The sequence below is a fragment of the Aythya ferina genome, assembly GCF_964211825.1.
Source record: "Aythya ferina genome assembly, chromosome: Z".
NCBI lineage: Eukaryota > Metazoa > Chordata > Aves > Anseriformes > Anatidae > Aythya > Aythya ferina.
Window position 1 is genome coordinate 10,646,574 of NC_140299.1, and position 17,965 is coordinate 10,664,538.

Sequence of the window (17,965 nt, forward strand, 5' to 3'; positions counted from 1 at the left end):
CCTCACTATCCATGAAGAACTGGTTGGTGACCTGCTACGGCACTTAGATGTGCACAAGTCGATGGGGCCGGATGGGATCCACCCAAGGGTACTGAGAGAACTGGCAGAGGAGCTGGCCAAGCCACTGTCCATCATTTATCAGCAGTCCTGGCGATCGGGGGAGGTCCCAGTTGACTGGCGGCTAGCAAATGTGACGCCCATCTACAAGAAGGGCCGGAGGGCAGACCCGGGAAATTACAGGCCTGTCAGTTTGACCTCAGTGCCAGGGAAGCTCATGGAGCAGATCCTCCTGAGAGTCATCACGCAGCACTTGCAGGGCAAGCAGGCGATCAGGCCCAGTCAGCATGGGTTTATGAAATGCAGATCCTGCTTGACGAACCTGATCTCCTTCTATGACAAAGTGACGCACTGGGTGGATGAGGGAAAGGCTGTGGATGTGGTCTACCTTGACTTCAGCAAGGCTTTTGACACCGTCTCCCGCAGCATTCTCCTCAAGAAACTGGCTGCTCTTGACTTGGACTGGCGCACGCTTCGTTGGGTTAGAAACTGGCTGGATAGCCGGGCCCAAAGAGTCGTGGTGAATGGAGCCAAGTCCAGTTGGAGGCCGGTCACTAGTGGCGCTCCCCAGGGCTCGGTGCTGGGGCCGGTCCTCTTTAATATCTTCATCGATGATCTGGACGAGGGCATCGAGTGCACCCTCAGTAAGTTTGCAGATGACACCAAGTTAGGTGCGTGTGTCGATCTGCTTGAGGGTAGGAAGGCTCTGCAGGAGGATCTGGATAGGCTGCAGCGATGGGCTGAGGTCAACTGCATGAAGTACAACAAGGCCAAGTGCCGGGTCCTGCACCTGGGGCGCAATAACCCCAAGCAGAGCTACAGGCTGGGAGAGGAGTGGTTGGAGAGCTGCCAGGCAGAGAAGGACCTGGGAGTGATGGTGGATAGTCAGCTGAATATGAGCCAGCAGTGTGCTCAGGTGGCCAAGAAGGCCAAGAGCATCCTGGCTTGTATCAGAAGCAGTGTGGCCAGCAGGGCTAGGGAGGTGATCGTCCCCCTGTACTCAGCTCTGGTGAGGCCGCACCTCGAGTACTGTGTTCAGTTTTGGGCCCCTCGCTACAAGAAGGACATCGAGGTACTTGAGTGGGTCCAGAGAAGGGCAATGAAGCTGGTGAGGGGCCTGGAGAACAAGTCCTACGAGGAGCGGCTGAGGGAGCGTGATTCTGTGAAATATGCACATGAATCACAGAATCACAGAATTTCTAGGTTGGAAGAGACCTCAAGATCATCGAGTCCAACCTCTGACCTAACGCTAACAGTCCCCACTAAACCATATCCCTAAGCTCTACATCTAAACGTCTTGTAAAGACTTCCAGGGATGGTGACTCCACAACTTCCCTGGGCAGCCTGTTCCAGTGCCTCACAACCCTTTCGGTAAAGAAGTTCTTCCTAAGATCCAACCTAAAACTCCCCTGGCACAACTTAAGCCCATTCCCCCTCGTCCTGTCACCAGGCACGTGGGAGAACAGGCCAACCCCCACCTCGCTACAGCCTCCCTTGAGGTACCTATAGAGAGCGATAAGGTCACCCCTGAACCTCCTTTTCTCCAGGCTGAACAAGCCCAGCTCCCTCAGCCGCTCCTCGTAGGACTTGTTCTCCAGGCCCCTCACCAGCTTCATCGCCCTTCTCTGGACCCGCTCAAGCACCTCGATGTCCTTCTTGTAGCGAGGGGCCCAAAACTGAACACAGTACTCGAGGTGTGGCCTCACCAGAGCTGAGTATAGGGGGACTGTTGCAGGAAGCACAGCCGAAAGCACGACAGACACCAGTAGAGTCAGATCATGCTCCATTTTATTGCCCGAATAGCCTAACTTTTATAGAGAACTTAACAGGGGTGGACAGTGTTTCACACAAGATTATTGGTCAAAAGCACTCAGACAAACAGCTACAAGAAAACAACCCCACCTGCAAGAAAACAACCCCCTTGTGATTAGCAGTCACATAGACCTTGTCCTTGAGGCCAGCTACTGGTAACAATATTTTTCTAAATTCCTCAATTGGGCGATGTGGGAACACTGTCATGGGAACTTCTCATAGTTGCCCTGGTAGCTTGGTTTGCTCAGCTACAGCAAGCCATGGGATTTTTGCTGTTTCAAGAAATCCCTCAACAATTCCCCCTTCTTCTTTTGAGCAAACCAAGCCCGACACAGCAGTTTTACAAGTAACTCTTTAGCTATACTTACAACACACAACGATGATTACCGCCACCATAAACCAAATCCTTAATCCCCTTGTGATTAAACCCAGCAACCATCTACACTTTGTTTCAAACAAGTCAGTGAACCATTGATTGAAAGGATTGATACCATATTGAATCTTTCTCATGTGCTCTTTCAGGAACGTAATGGATTTGTGAATTGACTCATTATGATCAGAAAGGTTTAAACAGTACATTCCCTTAAAGTCCTCACACCCATTCCTTTGAGCCGAAAGCAAGATGTCAATAGCAGCTTGATCCTGTAAAAGCAGATGTCGCAGACTATTTTGATCTGGTAACATCTCCTCAAGTATCTCTGTCGTGGCATAGGCTTGCCTCTCGGCCCAGCATACCGATTTTTCTAAGTTGTTACGTGCGGCTGCAGATGCCACTCCAGGCACTGAAATTGCTAATGCCTCTCTAGCTGCAACCCCACACAATTCAACATTATCATTGCAATCCGGTGCAAGCAATGCCCATTTATGTCTGGTGATCTCACGCAACTGTAACAAGCTAGGAGCAAATACAATGAGTTTATCTAAGTAACATGGACATCCGATAGCATTTGCAGGGATACCTTGCCAGGCCCCATCCCCACAAATCAGAAGCACATCAGGAGGTAAGGCCAAAGCTGTACAATTGTTCCAAACACTGTAGTTGTTACCCCTTGTCTCCATGCTATAAACCCCTAAACCCTGCTTAGCAGCGTCATTGTAATCACAGGTGTTATTTGTGGTTTTGTACCGGTATGGCCTTTTCCAGGTTCCTGTAGCAGGAATCATCTGATATCCACGGCTACGTTCACTTTTGTAGCCACCTTTCAGGTTGATACAGATTTGACTACAGCTACCAGGTTTTTGACATTCATCAATGTCTCCACAGTTTCTCTTGTCTATAAACTCAAACCCAGCTGGACAGTCACATTCCTTTACGATGCATTCCTCCATGGGATCATCACCCCAGTCCTTGCAGTCTCTCTGCTGGTTACACACTTTATTGATATCTATGCATTCTCCACTTCTGCACTTGAATTTGCCAGGTCCAGAGCACTGAATAACATTGTTAGAGTTTGCTTCATCAGTGCCATCCAGACAGTCTCTCACACCACTGCACTGCCTACTCCCATGGACACAGTTCCCATCTTCACATCTGAACTGGTCTGGCCTGCAGGTCCGAGAAGGGCAGTTAATTTCATCACTTCCATCCTTGCAATCAGGATCTCCATCACATCGCCACTTCTCGTGGATACACTCACCTGAGCCGCACTGCACCTCACTCGTAGAACACTTCACTGGAGGTGCAGGCTGGCGGCCACACTGCTCCAAAGATTCATCCGAGTGGTCGGAGCAGTCAGCATCATCATCACACACCCAGCTGATAGGGATGCAGGTAGAACTCTTGCACTGAAACTCATGAACACCACAGGTAGGAGGTGCACACTCCAGCTCATCGCTACCATCACTGCAGTCATCTTGAACATTGCAGACAAAGCTTTTGGAAATACATTGCCCACTACTGCATGTGAATTCTGCTGCACTACAAGTCACAATGCCACAATTCTCTTCATCTTCTCCACTGTCACAGTCCTTTTCACCACCACATTTCCAGGACACCGGGATACGCTGGACTGACTGAGGACCACAGCTGATTTCATTTACCCGACATGTTCTCGTATGACACAGATCAGCACTCTCATCAGACCCATTTTCACAGTCCGGATCCCCATCACACGGCCACCTATTTGGCACACACTGACCACTGTTGCAGACAAAGTCAGGTTCAGCACACGTCTTCTTCACACAAGCACTCTCATCACTGCCATCTGAGCAGTCTTCACATTTTACTCTAGCACTGTCGGCGGCAGTGCACAGGCAGGCGAGGGCGAGCAGCAGGCAGAGCGCCCCACAGAGCAGCAGCGCCTGCCACCGCTCCGCACCTGTGTCACTTATACTACTCCTATTACCCGTGCCGTCAGTGTCAGTGGCATCCTCCTGGTACCGTTTCTGTCTTTGCCGCCCCTTACTCTCCCCCTTTTCTTTTTGCCACTGACCATTCACCACAAATGGATGAGACACATGATTACTAGTTAGGAAAGAGAGTGTAACGTCTGCTTTACGGCTGCAGGCCGTGCCAGCTGCAACCCTAGAAGCTGTTTGTGAACAAGCCTGCCGGTGGTCATTTGGCAGTGTAATCTGCGTCTCTGCACTCCTGCCCCGCAATAGAGCTAAATTGTCACTAGTAATCTGTAGAATGTGGCAACCCCACGGAATCTTATCCAGAAACATAGTTATAACACCGATCTGGGGACGAATAGTCTTTTTTGCATTGCAAGATAACCCTCTTATACAAAGAATGCCAGAGAGAAGCAGCACAGCCGCTGCTGCCGCTGCCTCCATGGTTACGTCAGACAGGCTGCAGGGTCCTGATGTCCGTCCCTCTGCTCTGTGCCGACTCGCCTCATGGTGAGGGTCGGCTGCCGTTGTCCACTGACGCCTCTGGTCTCCCGTAGCAACTCGATCTTGGATGTCCCATATCGCACCGCGATTATTTCAATTTCATGCGATTACTTCAAATTTCCCGCGTCTCTCCGCGATTCCTTTTTCCGCGTCCTTCCGCGATTCTGCGTCCCTCAGCGATTCCGTTTCCTGCGTCCCTCCGCGATTCCGCGTCCCTCCGCGATTCCGTTTCCCGCGTCTCACTGCGATTCCGCGTCCCTCCGCATTCCGATGTGCCGGCGCCGCTAGTGTCCCGCTGCGCTGCGATGTTTGTCCCGGCGCCGCTGCGATGTCCTGTTCAGGTCCTGTTCAGGGGTCCCTGTTCGGGCGCCATATGTTGCAGGAAGCACGGCCGAAAGCATGACAGACACCAGTACAGTCAGATCATGCTCCATTTTATTGCCCGAATAGCCTGACTTTTATAGAGAACTTAACAGGGGTGGACAGTGTTTCACACAAGATTATTGGTCAAAAGCACTCAGACAAACAGCTACAAGAAAACAACCCCACCTGCAAGAAAACAACCCCCTTGTGATTAGCAGTCACATAGACCTTGTCCTTGAGGCCAGCTACTGGTAACGATATTTTTCTAAATTCCTCAATTGGGCGATGTGGGAACACTGTCATGGGAACTTCTCATAGTTGCCCTGGTAGCTTGGTTTGCTCAGCTACAGCAAGCCATGGGATTTTTGCTGTTTCAAGAAATCCCTCAACAGATGACAATCACCTCCCTAGCCCTGCTGGTCACACTGTTTCTGATACAAGCCAGGATGCCGTTGGCCTTCTTGGCCACCTGAGCACACTGCTGGCTCATATTCAGCCGACTATCCACCATCACTCCCAGGTCCTTCTCCGCCAGGCAGCTCAGAATATGGCATTGATATCACCGGGTAGTCCCTGTGTAACCTGGGAATGGCCATAGTGCAAACAAGGGGCAGCAGGAGGGAGGGAGTGTCTTCTTTCCCAGAAAGTATTTTCCTTGTTTGAGCCTCCATGATGCCAGCTCCCCCGCAAGGCACTTGGTAAACACCAGCAAGGAAGCACAGTTTCAACATCAGATTTTCAGAATTCCAATCCCAAATCTTTTAGGGGTGGGAATGGCCCCTTCATGGTGGAACCGCCCCGATTGCACAACCCAAGCCTGGGCAGAGCTGCCACCTGCAGCCCCGTGGCAATAAAAAGGCGAGGGAGCCCTGCGAGGAGCACAGCCGCCCGTCCGCCTGCTGCAGAGATGGTGCCGACGACCTCCCTCCTGCTGCTGCTCGGCCTGGCCCTGCTGGCCCCCGGCCTCTCTGCTGACCAGGTAAGGGGATGGGGATGGGTTTGGGGATGGGTAGTGGGACTGTGCCCTTGGGGGCCTCCTTGCCTGCCTCCTGCCCGGTGCTGAGCCCCCTCTGCCCCAGTGCGTGCTGACCGGGCGCTGGATCAACGACGTGGGCTCCGACATGACCATAGGGGCTGTGAACAGCAACGGCGAGTTCACCGGCACCTACCACACACCTGTGATGACGACGACAAAAGAGATCAAAGCATCACCTCTGGTGGGAATCCAGCACATCAAGACACAGCCCACTTTTGGCTTCACTGTCAACTGGAATTTTACAGGTTCGTCTCCTCTCCTTGTGCTGTCCCCGGTGCTCCCATCCACTCCCTGTGCTTTCTCCTTCCGCTCTACCCTCCCCTGTGGTGCCCTGATGCTCAGCAGCCCTGCCGTGTGCCAGCCTTGAGGCTCTCCTGCCCTTCATGCAGCATGCCCTAGGGCTCCCCACCTTTGGTGTCCCCAGAGCTCCCCCATCCCCTCCCATGTCCCCACTGGTCCCCCATGCCTGCCCCCAGAGCCTCGCCACCTCTGGGTGAGGAATCTCCTCCTACCACCTATCCAAATCTCTCCTCTCTTACCTTCAAGCCGTTCCCCTTGTCCTATCCCTCCACCCCCTGACAAAGGGGTCCCACGATAGCAGAGCAGAGGGGGACAATCCCCTCCCTCGCCCTGCTGCCCACGCTGTGTTGGTGCAGCCCAGGACACGGGGCAGCAAGCACACGTTGCTGGCCCATGTCCCGCTTCTCATCAACCAACAGCCCCAGGCCCTTCTCCTCGGGGCTGCTCTCAGTGCATTCCCCACCCAGCGTGTGTCTGTGGTGTTCCCGAAGTTCCTGAGTGTGCCAGAGGGCAGGGACAGCCCGAGCGAGCTGTCCCCAGGGCCAAGGAGCCCAGACCCAGCCACGCTCCCCTCACCTGCCCTTCCCCACAGACACCACCGCCGTCTTCACGGGCCAGTGCTTCGTGGACACGGAGGGCAAGGAGGTCCTGAAGACCATGTGGCTCCTGCAGTCACACGTCAACAGCATCAAAGACGACTGGAATGCCACCAGGTGAGCCCGGAGCAGAGGCACAGGGCCTCGGGAGAGACGTGGTGGCCCCGTGCCTCCTGCCTGATGTCTCCTGCTCTGTCCCTGCAGGGTCGGCACCGACACCTTCACCCGCCTGCCATAAGAGATGGAGCGAGGCTGGCCCCGTGGGGGTCCCAAGGCTGGCCACTGGCTTCTAGAGGCCTTGTGGCACCTGAAGGGGGCTACAGGAGAGCTGGGGTGGGACTCTGTGCCGGGGGGTGATAGGGAATGGCTTTAAAGTGTAAGAAGGGGGATTTAGATTAGATACATGTATTCGTAAGAAATTCTTCACTCAGAGGGTGGTGAGGCCCTGTCCCAGGCTGCCCAGAGCAGCTGTGGCTGCCCCATCCCTGGCAGTGCTCAAGGCCAGGCTGCATGGGGCTGGGGGCAGCCTGGGCTGGTGGGAGATGTCCCTGCCCATGGCAGGGGGTTGGAGTTAGGTGGTGTGTAAGGTCCCTTCCAACCCAGAACACTCTGTGACTCTGTGATTGCGTGACAACACCTGGGCATGGCCAATGCCCCTGCCTCTCCTCACAATAAAGCTTTACTGCAAACACCTCTGGCTCCTGTCACCTCCTGTCCCTTTGGGCTATGTGTGAGCCCTGGCTCCCATGTCCCCCCCGCGTGGCGTCCCACTGCCTCTCCCATCACCCGTCCCCGGGCCCTGACGCCCACCCCGTGGCACGGTGGCACCCGCAGTGGCACCCACGTCACGGCATCCCCTGTGCCACCACAGGCGGTGGCCCGTCACCACCGGGTGCCCCTTGGCAGGAGGCCCAGAGGCACCGCACAGCCCCCGCCACTATAAACGGGGCCGAGCGGGGCCGCAGCTGTGCAGGCAGAGCCTGGCCGCGGCAGTGCGATCATGGGGAGCCTCCGCTGCTGCCTCCTGCTCGCCCTGGCCCTGCTTGGCCTCCACCCCGCTGCCGCCGGGAAGCTGAGGGCTGCTGGGGGCCTGTGCTGAGCTGTGCTGAGCTGAGCTGTGCCGAGCCATGCCGTCATGGGCGTGCAGCACATCTGGCTACGGGCTTCTGTGGTTCTGGGGTTGAGTGCTTTCACTCTGCCTTTCACTTGATACTACCAAACTGATCACCAGTGCCTCAGCACCCAACTCTTCAAATGCCCAACACCTCAGCATCCAACTCCTCAGCACCAACTCCTGGGATGGTTTCACTCGGGTGGGCAGCTGAGCTCCACCACAACGCCTCTCTCACTCCCCCTCCTCAAAGGCAAAGGGGGAGAAAACACGATGAAAAGGGCTCAAGGGTAAAGATAAGGACCGGGAGATCACTCAAAAGTTGTCGTGATGGGCAAACCAGACTCAGCAGAGGGAGACAGTAAGATTTATTGCCTATTAGTAACAAGCTAGAGAAGTGAGAAACAAAGGAAAGAAACCAAAAGCACCTCCCCCCCAACCACCCTCTTCCACCTCATTCCCCAGAGCGGCGCAGGGGAATGAAGGAACGGGGCTTATGGTCAGTCTACAGCGCTTCTTCTCCGCCGCTCCTTCTCGGTCACTCTCGTCCCCTGTGCTGTGGGGTCCCTCCCACGGGATGCAGTCCTTGCTGAACTGATCTGGCGGCGGCTGCCCACAGGCAGCAGCTCTTCCAGAACTGCTCCAGATATGGGTCCGTACCACGGGGTCCATCCCTCAGGAGGAAACTGCTCCAAACTGGCTCCCCCACGGGCAGCAGCTCCTGCCAGGTCACCTGCTCCTGCGTGGGCTCCTCTCCACGGGCTACAGGTCCTGCTTCACCATTGTCCTCACCACAGGCCACAGGGGACTTCTGCTCCGGCTCCTGGAGTGCCTCTCCCCCTCCTCCTCCACTGACCTTGGTGCCTGCAAGGCTGTTCCTCACTCCTCTCACTGTCTCAGCTGCTCTGAGGTGCAGCTTCTTTTTCTATTTTTTATTTTTCCCTGTCTTACATCTGCTCTCACAGAGGTGCAACCAACAGCGCTTATTGGCTCAGCTCTGGTCAGCAGCGGGGCCCTTACGTGACATGGGGCAGCTTCTGGATTCTTCTCACAGAAGCCACACGTATGGCCCCCTGCTACCAAAACCTTGACACGTAAACCCAACTTCACAGCACCCAACACCTCAGCACCCTCAGCACCCAAGTTCTCAGTACCCAACACTTCAGTGCCGACCACCTCAGCCCCCAACTCCTCAGTACCCAACATTTCAGTGCCCAACAATTCAGCTCCCAACTCCACAGCACCCAAGTTCTCAACCAAAACCTTGACATAGAAACCCACTACTCAGCACGCAACTCCTCAGCACCCAATACCTCAGTAACCAACTTATCAGTGCCAACTCCTCAGTACCCAACACCTCAGCTCCCAACACCTCAGCACCCAAGTTCTCGACCAAAACCTTGACATATAAACACACAACTTAGCACCAAACTCCTCAGCACCCAACACCTCAGCACCCAACTCCTCAGCACCCAACTCCTCAGCACCCAACCCTTTGGATGCCAGCAGGGCTCCGTGGCTGGCTGCAGCACCCCAGGGCCGGCCCTTTCACGTGGCTCCCTATCAGCTGCACACCAGAACCAAGCTTTCCAGAAGGGCCAGCCTTCTGGAAACAGGGTGGGGGCCTGTGTCCTCAACGCCATCAGGACGTCACCAACCACAGCGTGGCCGTGGGCTGTGCCGTGTGGGTGAGCCAGCAAGGGCATGCTCCCTCACCTTCTGGCCACATCCTCCGTGCTGGAGCAGCACACGGGAGTGATATTGAGCCGGGACCACCCTCACTGCACAAAACTACGCATCCTTCCTGACTGAAATACGCACATGAATCACAGAATCACAGGATTTCTACGTTGGAAGAGACCTCAAGATCATCGAGTCCAACCTCTGACCTAACGCTAACAGTCCCCACTAAACCATATCCCTAAGCTCTACATCTAAACATCTTTTGAAGACTTCCAGGGATGGTGACTCCACCACTTCCCTGGGCAGCCTGTTCCAGTGTCTTAACAACCCTTTCGGTAAAGAAGTTCTTCCTAAGATCCAACCTAAAACTCCCCTGGCGCAACTTAAGCCCATTCCCCCTCGTCCTGTCACCAGGCACGTGGGAGAATAGACCAATCCCCACCTCGCTACAGCCTCCTTTAAGGTATCTGTAGAGAGCAGTAAGGTCACCCCTGAGCCTCCTTTTCTCCAGGCTGAACAAGCCCAGCTCCCTCAGCCGCTCCTCGTAGGACTTGTTCTCCAGGCCCCTCACCAGCTTCGTTGCCCTTCTCTGGACCCACTCAAGCACCTCGATGTCCTTCTTGTAGCGAGGGGCCCAAAACTGAACACAGTACTCGAGGTGCGGCCTCACCAGAGCCGAGTACAGGGGGACAATCACCTCCCTAGCCCTGCTGGTCACACTGTTTCTTATGCAAGCCAGGATGCTCTTGGCCTTCTTGGCCACCTGAGCACACTGCTGGCTCATATTCAGCCAACTATCCACCATCACTCCCAGGTCCTTTTCCGCCAGGCAGCTCAGAATATGGCATTGATATCACCGGGTAGTCCCTGTGTAACCTGGGAATGGCCATGGTGCAAACAAGGGGCAGCAGGAGGGAGGGAGTGTCTTCTTTCCCAGAAAGTATTTTCCTTGTTTGAGCCTCCATGATGCCAGCTCCCCCGCAAGGCACTTGGTAAACACCAGCAAAGAAGCACAGTTTCAACATCAGATTTTCAGAATTCCAATCCCAAATCTTGTAGGGGTGGGAATGGCCCCTTCATGGTGGAACCGCCCCGATTGCACAACCCAAGCCTGGGCAGAGCTGCCACCTGCAGCCCCGTGGCAATAAAAAGGCGAGGGAGCCCTGCGAGGAGCACAGCCGCCCGTCCGCCTGCTGCAGAGATGGTGCCGACGACCTCCCTCCTGCTGCTGCTCGGCCTGGCCCTGCTGGCCCCCGGCCTCTCTGCTGACCAGGTAAGGGGATGGGGATGGGTTTGGGGATGGGTAGTGGGACTGTGCCCCTGGGGGCCTCCTTGCCTGCCTCCTGCCCGGTGCTGAGCCCCCTCTGCCCCAGTGCGTGCTGACGGGGCGCTGGATCAACGACGTGGGCTCCGACATGACCATCGAGGCTGTGAACAGCAATGGTGAGTTCACCGGCACCTACCACACGCCTGTGATGACCACGACAAAAGATATCAAAGCATCACCTCTGGTGGGAATCCAGCACAGCAAGACACAGCCCACTTTTGGCTTCACTGTCAACTGGAATTTTACAGGTTCGTCTCCTCTCCTTGTGCTGTCCCCGGTGCTCCCATCCACTCCCTGTGCTTTCTCCTTCCGCTCTACCCTCCCCTGTGGTGCCCTGATGCTCGGCAGCCCAGCCGTGTGCCAGCCTTGAGGCTCTCCTGCCCTTCATGCAGCATGCCCTAGGGCTCCCCACCTTTGGTGTCCCCAGAGCTCCCCCATCCCCTCCCATGTCCCCACTGGTCCCCCATGCCTGCCCCCAGAGCCTCGCCACCTCTGGGTGAGGAATCTCCTCCTACCACCTATCCAAATCTCTCCTCTCTTACCTTCAAGCCGTTCCCCTTGTCCTATCCCTCCACCCCCTGACAAAGGGGTCCCACGATAGCAGAGCAGAGGGGGACAATCCCCTCCCTCGTCCTGCTGCCCACGCTGTGTTGGTGCAGCCCAGGACACGGGGCAGCAAGCACACGTTGCTGGCCCATGTCCCGCTTCTCATCAACCAACAGCCCCAGGCCCTTCTCCTCGGGGCTGCTCTCAGTGCATTCCCCACCCAGCGTGTGTCTGTGGTGTTCCCGAAGTTCCTGAGTGTGCCAGAGGGCAGGGACAGCCCGAGCGAACTGTCCCCAGGGCCAAGGAGCCCAGACCCAGCCACGCTCCCCTCACCTGCCCTTCCCCACAGACACCACCGCTGTCTTCACGGGCCAGTGCTTCGTGGACACGGAGGGCAAGGAGGTCCTGAAGACCATGTGGCTCCTGCGGTCACACGTCAGAAGCATCAAAGACGACTGGAATGCCACCAGGTGAGCCCGGAGCAGAGGCACAGGGCCTAGGGAGAGACGTGGTGGCCCCGTGCCTCCTGCCTGACGTCTCCTGCTCTGTCCCTGCAGGACCGGCACCGACAACTTCACCCGCCTGCCATAAGAGATGGAGCGAGGCTGGCCCCGTGGGGGTCCCAAGGCTGGCCACTGGCTTCTAGAGGCCTTGTGGCACCTGAAGGGGGCTACAGGAGAGCTGGGGTGGGACTCTGTGCCGGGGGGTGATAGGGAATGGCTTTAAAGTGTAAGAAGGGGGATTTAGATTAGATACATGTATTCGTAAGAAATTCTTCACTCAGAGGGTGGTGAGGCCCTGTCCCAGGCTGCCCAGAGCAGCTGTGGCTGCCCCATCCCTGGCAGTGCTCAAGGCCAGGCTGCATGGGGCTGGGGGCAGCCTGGGCTGGTGGGAGATGTCCCTGCCCATGGCAGGGGGTTGGAGTTAGGTGGTGTGTAAGGTCCCTTCCAACCCAGAACACTCTGTGACTCTGTGATTGCGTGACAACATCTGGGCATGGCCAATGCCCCTGCCTCTCCTCACAATAAAGCTTTACTGCAAACACCTCTGGCTCCTGTCACCTCTTGTCCATTCAGCCTATATTTTAGCCCTGGCTCCCGTGGGTGTTGGGTCTGTCTGGGATGGAGTCACCTTTCTCTGCAGCAGCCCACACAGTGCTGTGCCCTGCACTCAGAGCTGGAACAGCACCGGTATCGCTCCCGTGTTGTGTGTGCTGCTGCACACTGCAGGCACAGCATCAGGACTCCTTTAAAACCAGATTCTGCATAGGGAGACAGTAAGATTTATTGCCTAATAGTAACAAGTTAGAGAAGTGAGAAACAAAGGAAAGAAACCAAAAGCACCTTCCCCCCCCATCCACCCTCTTCCACCTCCTCCCCCCGAGCGGCGCAGGGGAACGGGGGAATGGGGGTTATGGTCAGTCTACAGCGCTTCTTCTCCACCGCTCCATCTCAGTCACTCTCGTCCCCTGTGCTGTGGGGTCCCTCCCACGGGATGCAGTCCTTGATGAACTGATCTGGCGGCGGCTGCCCACAGGCAGCAGCTCTTCCAGAACTGCTCCCGCACAGCTCTGTCCCACGGGGTCCATCCCTCAGGAGCAAACTGCTCCAGCCTGGGTCCCCCATGGGTGGGTGGCAGCTCCCCCCTGTCCCCCTGCTCCTGCATGGGCTCCTCTCCACGGGCTCTGGTCCAGCCTGGGGCCTGCTCCAGTGAGAGTCCTCCACAGGCCGCAGCCTCTGTCAGTGCAGGTCCACCGGCTCCACCGTGGTCTCCTCCATAGTCTGCAGCGTGGAGCCGTGCTCCTCCGTGGTACTCCATGGGCTGCAGGGGGACATCCTGCTTCACCATGGGCCTCACCACAGGCCACAGGGGACTTCTGCTCCGGCTCCTGGAGCGCCTCTCCCCTTCCTCCTCCACTGACCTTGGTGCCTGCAAGGCTGTTCCTCACTCCTCTCACTGTCTCAGCTGCTCTGAGGTGCAGCTTCTTTTTCTATTTTTTATTTTTCCCTGTCTTACATCTGCTCTCACAGAGGTGCAACCAACAGCGCTTATTGGCTCAGCTCTGGTCAGCAGCGGGGCCCTTACGTGACATGGGGCAGCTTCTGGATTCTTCTCACAGAAGCCACACGTATGGCCCCCTGCTACCAAAACCTTGACACGTAAACCCAACTTCACAGCACCCAACACCTCAGCACCCTCAGCACCCAAGTTCTCAGTACCCAACACTTCAGTGCCGACCACCTCAGCCCCCAACTCCTCAGTACCCAACATTTCAGTGCCCAACAATTCAGCTCCCAACTCCACAGCACCCAAGTTCTCAACCAAAACCTTGACATAGAAACCCACTACTCAGCACGCAACTCCTCAGCACCCAATACCTCAGTAACCAACTTATCAGTGCCAACTCCTCAGTACCCAACACCTCAGCTCCCAACACCTCAGCACCCAAGTTCTCGACCAAAACCTTGACATATAAACACACAACTTAGCACCAAACTCCTCAGCACCCAACACCTCAGCACCCAACTCCTCAGCACCCAACTCCTCAGCACCCAACCCTTTGGATGCCAGCAGGGCTCCGTGGCTGGCTGCAGCACCCCAGGGCCGGCCCTTTCACGTGGCTCCCTATCAGCTGCACACCAGAACCAAGCTTTCCAGAAGGGCCAGCCTTCTGGAAACAGGGTGGGGGCCTGTGTCCTCAACGCCATCAGGACGTCACCAACCACAGCGTGGCCGTGGGCTGTGCCGTGTGGGTGAGCCAGCAAGGGCATGCTCCCTCACCTTCTGGCCACATCCTCCGTGCTGGAGCAGCACACGGGAGTGATATTGAGCCGGGACCACCCTCACTGCACAAAACTACGCATCCTTCCTGACTGAAATACGCACATGAATCACAGAATCACAGGATTTCTACGTTGGAAGAGACCTCAAGATCATCGAGTCCAACCTCTGACCTAACGCTAACAGTCCCCACTAAACCATATCCCTAAGCTCTACATCTAAACATCTTTTGAAGACTTCCAGGGATGGTGACTCCACCACTTCCCTGGGCAGCCTGTTCCAGTGTCTTAACAACCCTTTCGGTAAAGAAGTTCTTCCTAAGATCCAACCTAAAACTCCCCTGGCGCAACTTAAGCCCATTCCCCCTCGTCCTGTCACCAGGCACGTGGGAGAATAGACCAATCCCCACCTCGCTACAGCCTCCTTTAAGGTATCTGTAGAGAGCAGTAAGGTCACCCCTGAGCCTCCTTTTCTCCAGGCTGAACAAGCCCAGCTCCCTCAGCCGCTCCTCGTAGGACTTGTTCTCCAGGCCCCTCACCAGCTTCGTTGCCCTTCTCTGGACCCACTCAAGCACCTCGATGTCCTTCTTGTAGCGAGGGGCCCAAAACTGAACACAGTACTCGAGGTGCGGCCTCACCAGAGCCGAGTACAGGGGGACAATCACCTCCCTAGCCCTGCTGGTCACACTGTTTCTTATGCAAGCCAGGATGCTCTTGGCCTTCTTGGCCACCTGAGCACACTGCTGGCTCATATTCAGCCAACTATCCACCATCACTCCCAGGTCCTTTTCCGCCAGGCAGCTCAGAATATGGCATTGATATCACCGGGTAGTCCCTGTGTAACCTGGGAATGGCCATGGTGCAAACAAGGGGCAGCAGGAGGGAGGGAGTGTCTTCTTTCCCAGAAAGTATTTTCCTTGTTTGAGCCTCCATGATGCCAGCTCCCCCGCAAGGCACTTGGTAAACACCAGCAAAGAAGCACAGTTTCAACATCAGATTTTCAGAATTCCAATCCCAAATCTTGTAGGGGTGGGAATGGCCCCTTCATGGTGGAACCGCCCCGATTGCACAACCCAAGCCTGGGCAGAGCTGCCACCTGCAGCCCCGTGGCAATAAAAAGGCGAGGGAGCCCTGCGAGGAGCACAGCCGCCCGTCCGCCTGCTGCAGAGATGGTGCCGACGACCTCCCTCCTGCTGCTGCTCGGCCTGGCCCTGCTGGCCCCCGGCCTCTCTGCTGACCAGGTAAGGGGATGGGGATGGGTTTGGGGATGGGTAGTGGGACTGTGCCCCTGGGGGCCTCCTTGCCTGCCTCCTGCCCGGTGCTGAGCCCCCTCTGCCCCAGTGCGTGCTGACGGGGCGCTGGATCAACGACGTGGGCTCCGACATGACCATCGAGGCTGTGAACAGCAATGGTGAGTTCACCGGCACCTACCACACGCCTGTGATGACCACGACAAAAGATATCAAAGCATCACCTCTGGTGGGAATCCAGCACAGCAAGACACAGCCCACTTTTGGCTTCACTGTCAACTGGAATTTTACAGGTTCGTCTCCTCTCCTTGTGCTGTCCCCGGTGCTCCCATCCACTCCCTGTGCTTTCTCCTTCCGCTCTACCCTCCCCTGTGGTGCCCTGATGCTCGGCAGCCCAGCCGTGTGCCAGCCTTGAGGCTCTCCTGCCCTTCATGCAGCATGCCCTAGGGCTCCCCACCTTTGGTGTCCCCAGAGCTCCCCCATCCCCTCCCATGTCCCCACTGGTCCCCCATGCCTGCCCCCAGAGCCTCGCCACCTCTGGGTGAGGAATCTCCTCCTACCACCTATCCAAATCTCTCCTCTCTTACCTTCAAGCCGTTCCCCTTGTCCTATCCCTCCACCCCCTGACAAAGGGGTCCCACGATAGCAGAGCAGAGGGGGACAATCCCCTCCCTCGTCCTGCTGCCCACGCTGTGTTGGTGCAGCCCAGGACACGGGGCAGCAAGCACACGTTGCTGGCCCATGTCCCGCTTCTCATCAACCAACAGCCCCAGGCCCTTCTCCTCGGGGCTGCTCTCAGTGCATTCCCCACCCAGCGTGTGTCTGTGGTGTTCCCGAAGTTCCTGAGTGTGCCAGAGGGCAGGGACAGCCCGAGCGAACTGTCCCCAGGGCCAAGGAGCCCAGACCCAGCCACGCTCCCCTCACCTGCCCTTCCCCACAGACACCACCGCTGTCTTCACGGGCCAGTGCTTCGTGGACACGGAGGGCAAGGAGGTCCTGAAGACCATGTGGCTCCTGCGGTCACACGTCAGAAGCATCAAAGACGACTGGAATGCCACCAGGTGAGCCCGGAGCAGAGGCACAGGGCCTAGGGAGAGACGTGGTGGCCCCGTGCCTCCTGCCTGACGTCTCCTGCTCTGTCCCTGCAGGACCGGCACCGACAACTTCACCCGCCTGCCATAAGAGATGGAGCGAGGCTGGCCCCGTGGGGGTCCCAAGGCTGGCCACTGGCTTCTAGAGGCCTTGTGGCACCTGAAGGGGGCTACAGGAGAGCTGGGGTGGGACTCTGTGCCGGGGGGTGATAGGGAATGGCTTTAAAGTGTAAGAAGGGGGATTTAGATTAGATACATGTATTCGTAAGAAATTCTTCACTCAGAGGGTGGTGAGGCCCTGTCCCAGGCTGCCCAGAGCAGCTGTGGCTGCCCCATCCCTGGCAGTGCTCAAGGCCAGGCTGCATGGGGCTGGGGGCAGCCTGGGCTGGTGGGAGATGTCCCTGCCCATGGCAGGGGGTTGGAGTTAGGTGGTGTGTAAGGTCCCTTCCAACCCAGAACACTCTGTGACTCTGTGATTGCGTGACAACATCTGGGCATGGCCAATGCCCCTGCCTCTCCTCACAATAAAGCTTTACTGCAAACACCTCTGGCTCCTGTCACCTCTTGTCCATTCAGCCTATATTTTAGCCCTGGCTCCCGTGGGTGTTGGGTCTGTCTGGGATGGAGTCACCTTTCTCTGCAGCAGCCCACACAGTGCTGTGCCCTGCACTCAGAGCTGGAACAGCACCGGTATCGCTCCCGTGTTGTGTGTGCTGCTGCACACTGCAGGCACAGCATCAGGACTCCTTTAAAACCAGATTCTGCATAGGGAGACAGTAAGATTTATTGCCTAATAGTAACAAGTTAGAGAAGTGAGAAACAAAGGAAAGAAACCAAAAGCACCTTCCCCCCCCATCCACCCTCTTCCACCTCCTCCCCCCGAGCGGCGCAGGGGAACGGGGGAATGGGGGTTATGGTTAGTCTACAGCGCTTCTTCTCCACCGCTCCATCTCAGTCACTCTCGTCCCCTGTGCTGTGGGGTCCCTCCCACGGGATGCAGTCCTTGATGAACTGATCTGGCGGCGGCTGCCCACAGGCAGCAGCTCTTCCAGAACTGCTCCCGCACAGCTCTGTCCCACGGGGTCCATCCCTCAGGAGCAAACTGCTCCAGCCTGGGTCCCCCATGGGTGGGTGGCAGCTCCCCCCTGTCCCCCTGCTCCTGCATGGGCTCCTCT

At 56.6% G+C, this 17,965-nt stretch overlaps 3 protein-coding genes across 4 annotated transcripts; all 3 read left to right on the forward strand.

The window, feature by feature from the left end:
• The first annotated feature begins 4,630 nt into the window (after window positions 1-4,630).
• Window positions 4,631-7,693, forward strand: LOC311427299 (avidin-like). Of its 2 annotated transcripts, none has more exons than XM_084504599.1 (5): window positions 4,631-4,713; window positions 5,836-6,049; window positions 6,150-6,351; window positions 6,999-7,119; window positions 7,207-7,693. In XM_084504599.1, exons 1-5 carry the CDS (start codon window positions 4,646-4,648, stop codon window positions 7,238-7,240), a joined length of 639 nt encoding a protein of 212 aa, XP_084360725.1. In that variant the 5' UTR covers window positions 4,631-4,645; the 3' UTR covers window positions 7,241-7,693. The 2 variants fall into 2 exon arrangements, with proteins under 2 accessions (XP_084360725.1, XP_084360726.1); XM_084504600.1 differs by lacking the exon at window positions 4,631-4,713 and adding an exon at window positions 4,970-5,124.
• A 2,836-nt stretch (window positions 7,694-10,529) lies between these two features.
• LOC311427300 (avidin-like) lies at window positions 10,530-12,713 on the forward strand. The gene is made up of 4 exons (XM_084504601.1): window positions 10,530-11,069; window positions 11,170-11,371; window positions 12,019-12,139; window positions 12,227-12,713. Exons 1-4 carry the CDS (start codon window positions 10,875-10,877, stop codon window positions 12,258-12,260), a joined length of 552 nt encoding a protein of 183 aa, XP_084360727.1. The 5' UTR covers window positions 10,530-10,874; the 3' UTR covers window positions 12,261-12,713.
• A 2,389-nt stretch (window positions 12,714-15,102) lies between these two features.
• On the forward strand, window positions 15,103-17,334 carry LOC311427303 (avidin-like). The gene is made up of 4 exons (XM_084504605.1): window positions 15,103-15,690; window positions 15,791-15,992; window positions 16,640-16,760; window positions 16,848-17,334. Exons 1-4 carry the CDS (start codon window positions 15,496-15,498, stop codon window positions 16,879-16,881), a joined length of 552 nt encoding a protein of 183 aa, XP_084360731.1. The 5' UTR covers window positions 15,103-15,495; the 3' UTR covers window positions 16,882-17,334.
• The last annotated feature ends 631 nt before the right edge of the window (window positions 17,335-17,965 follow it).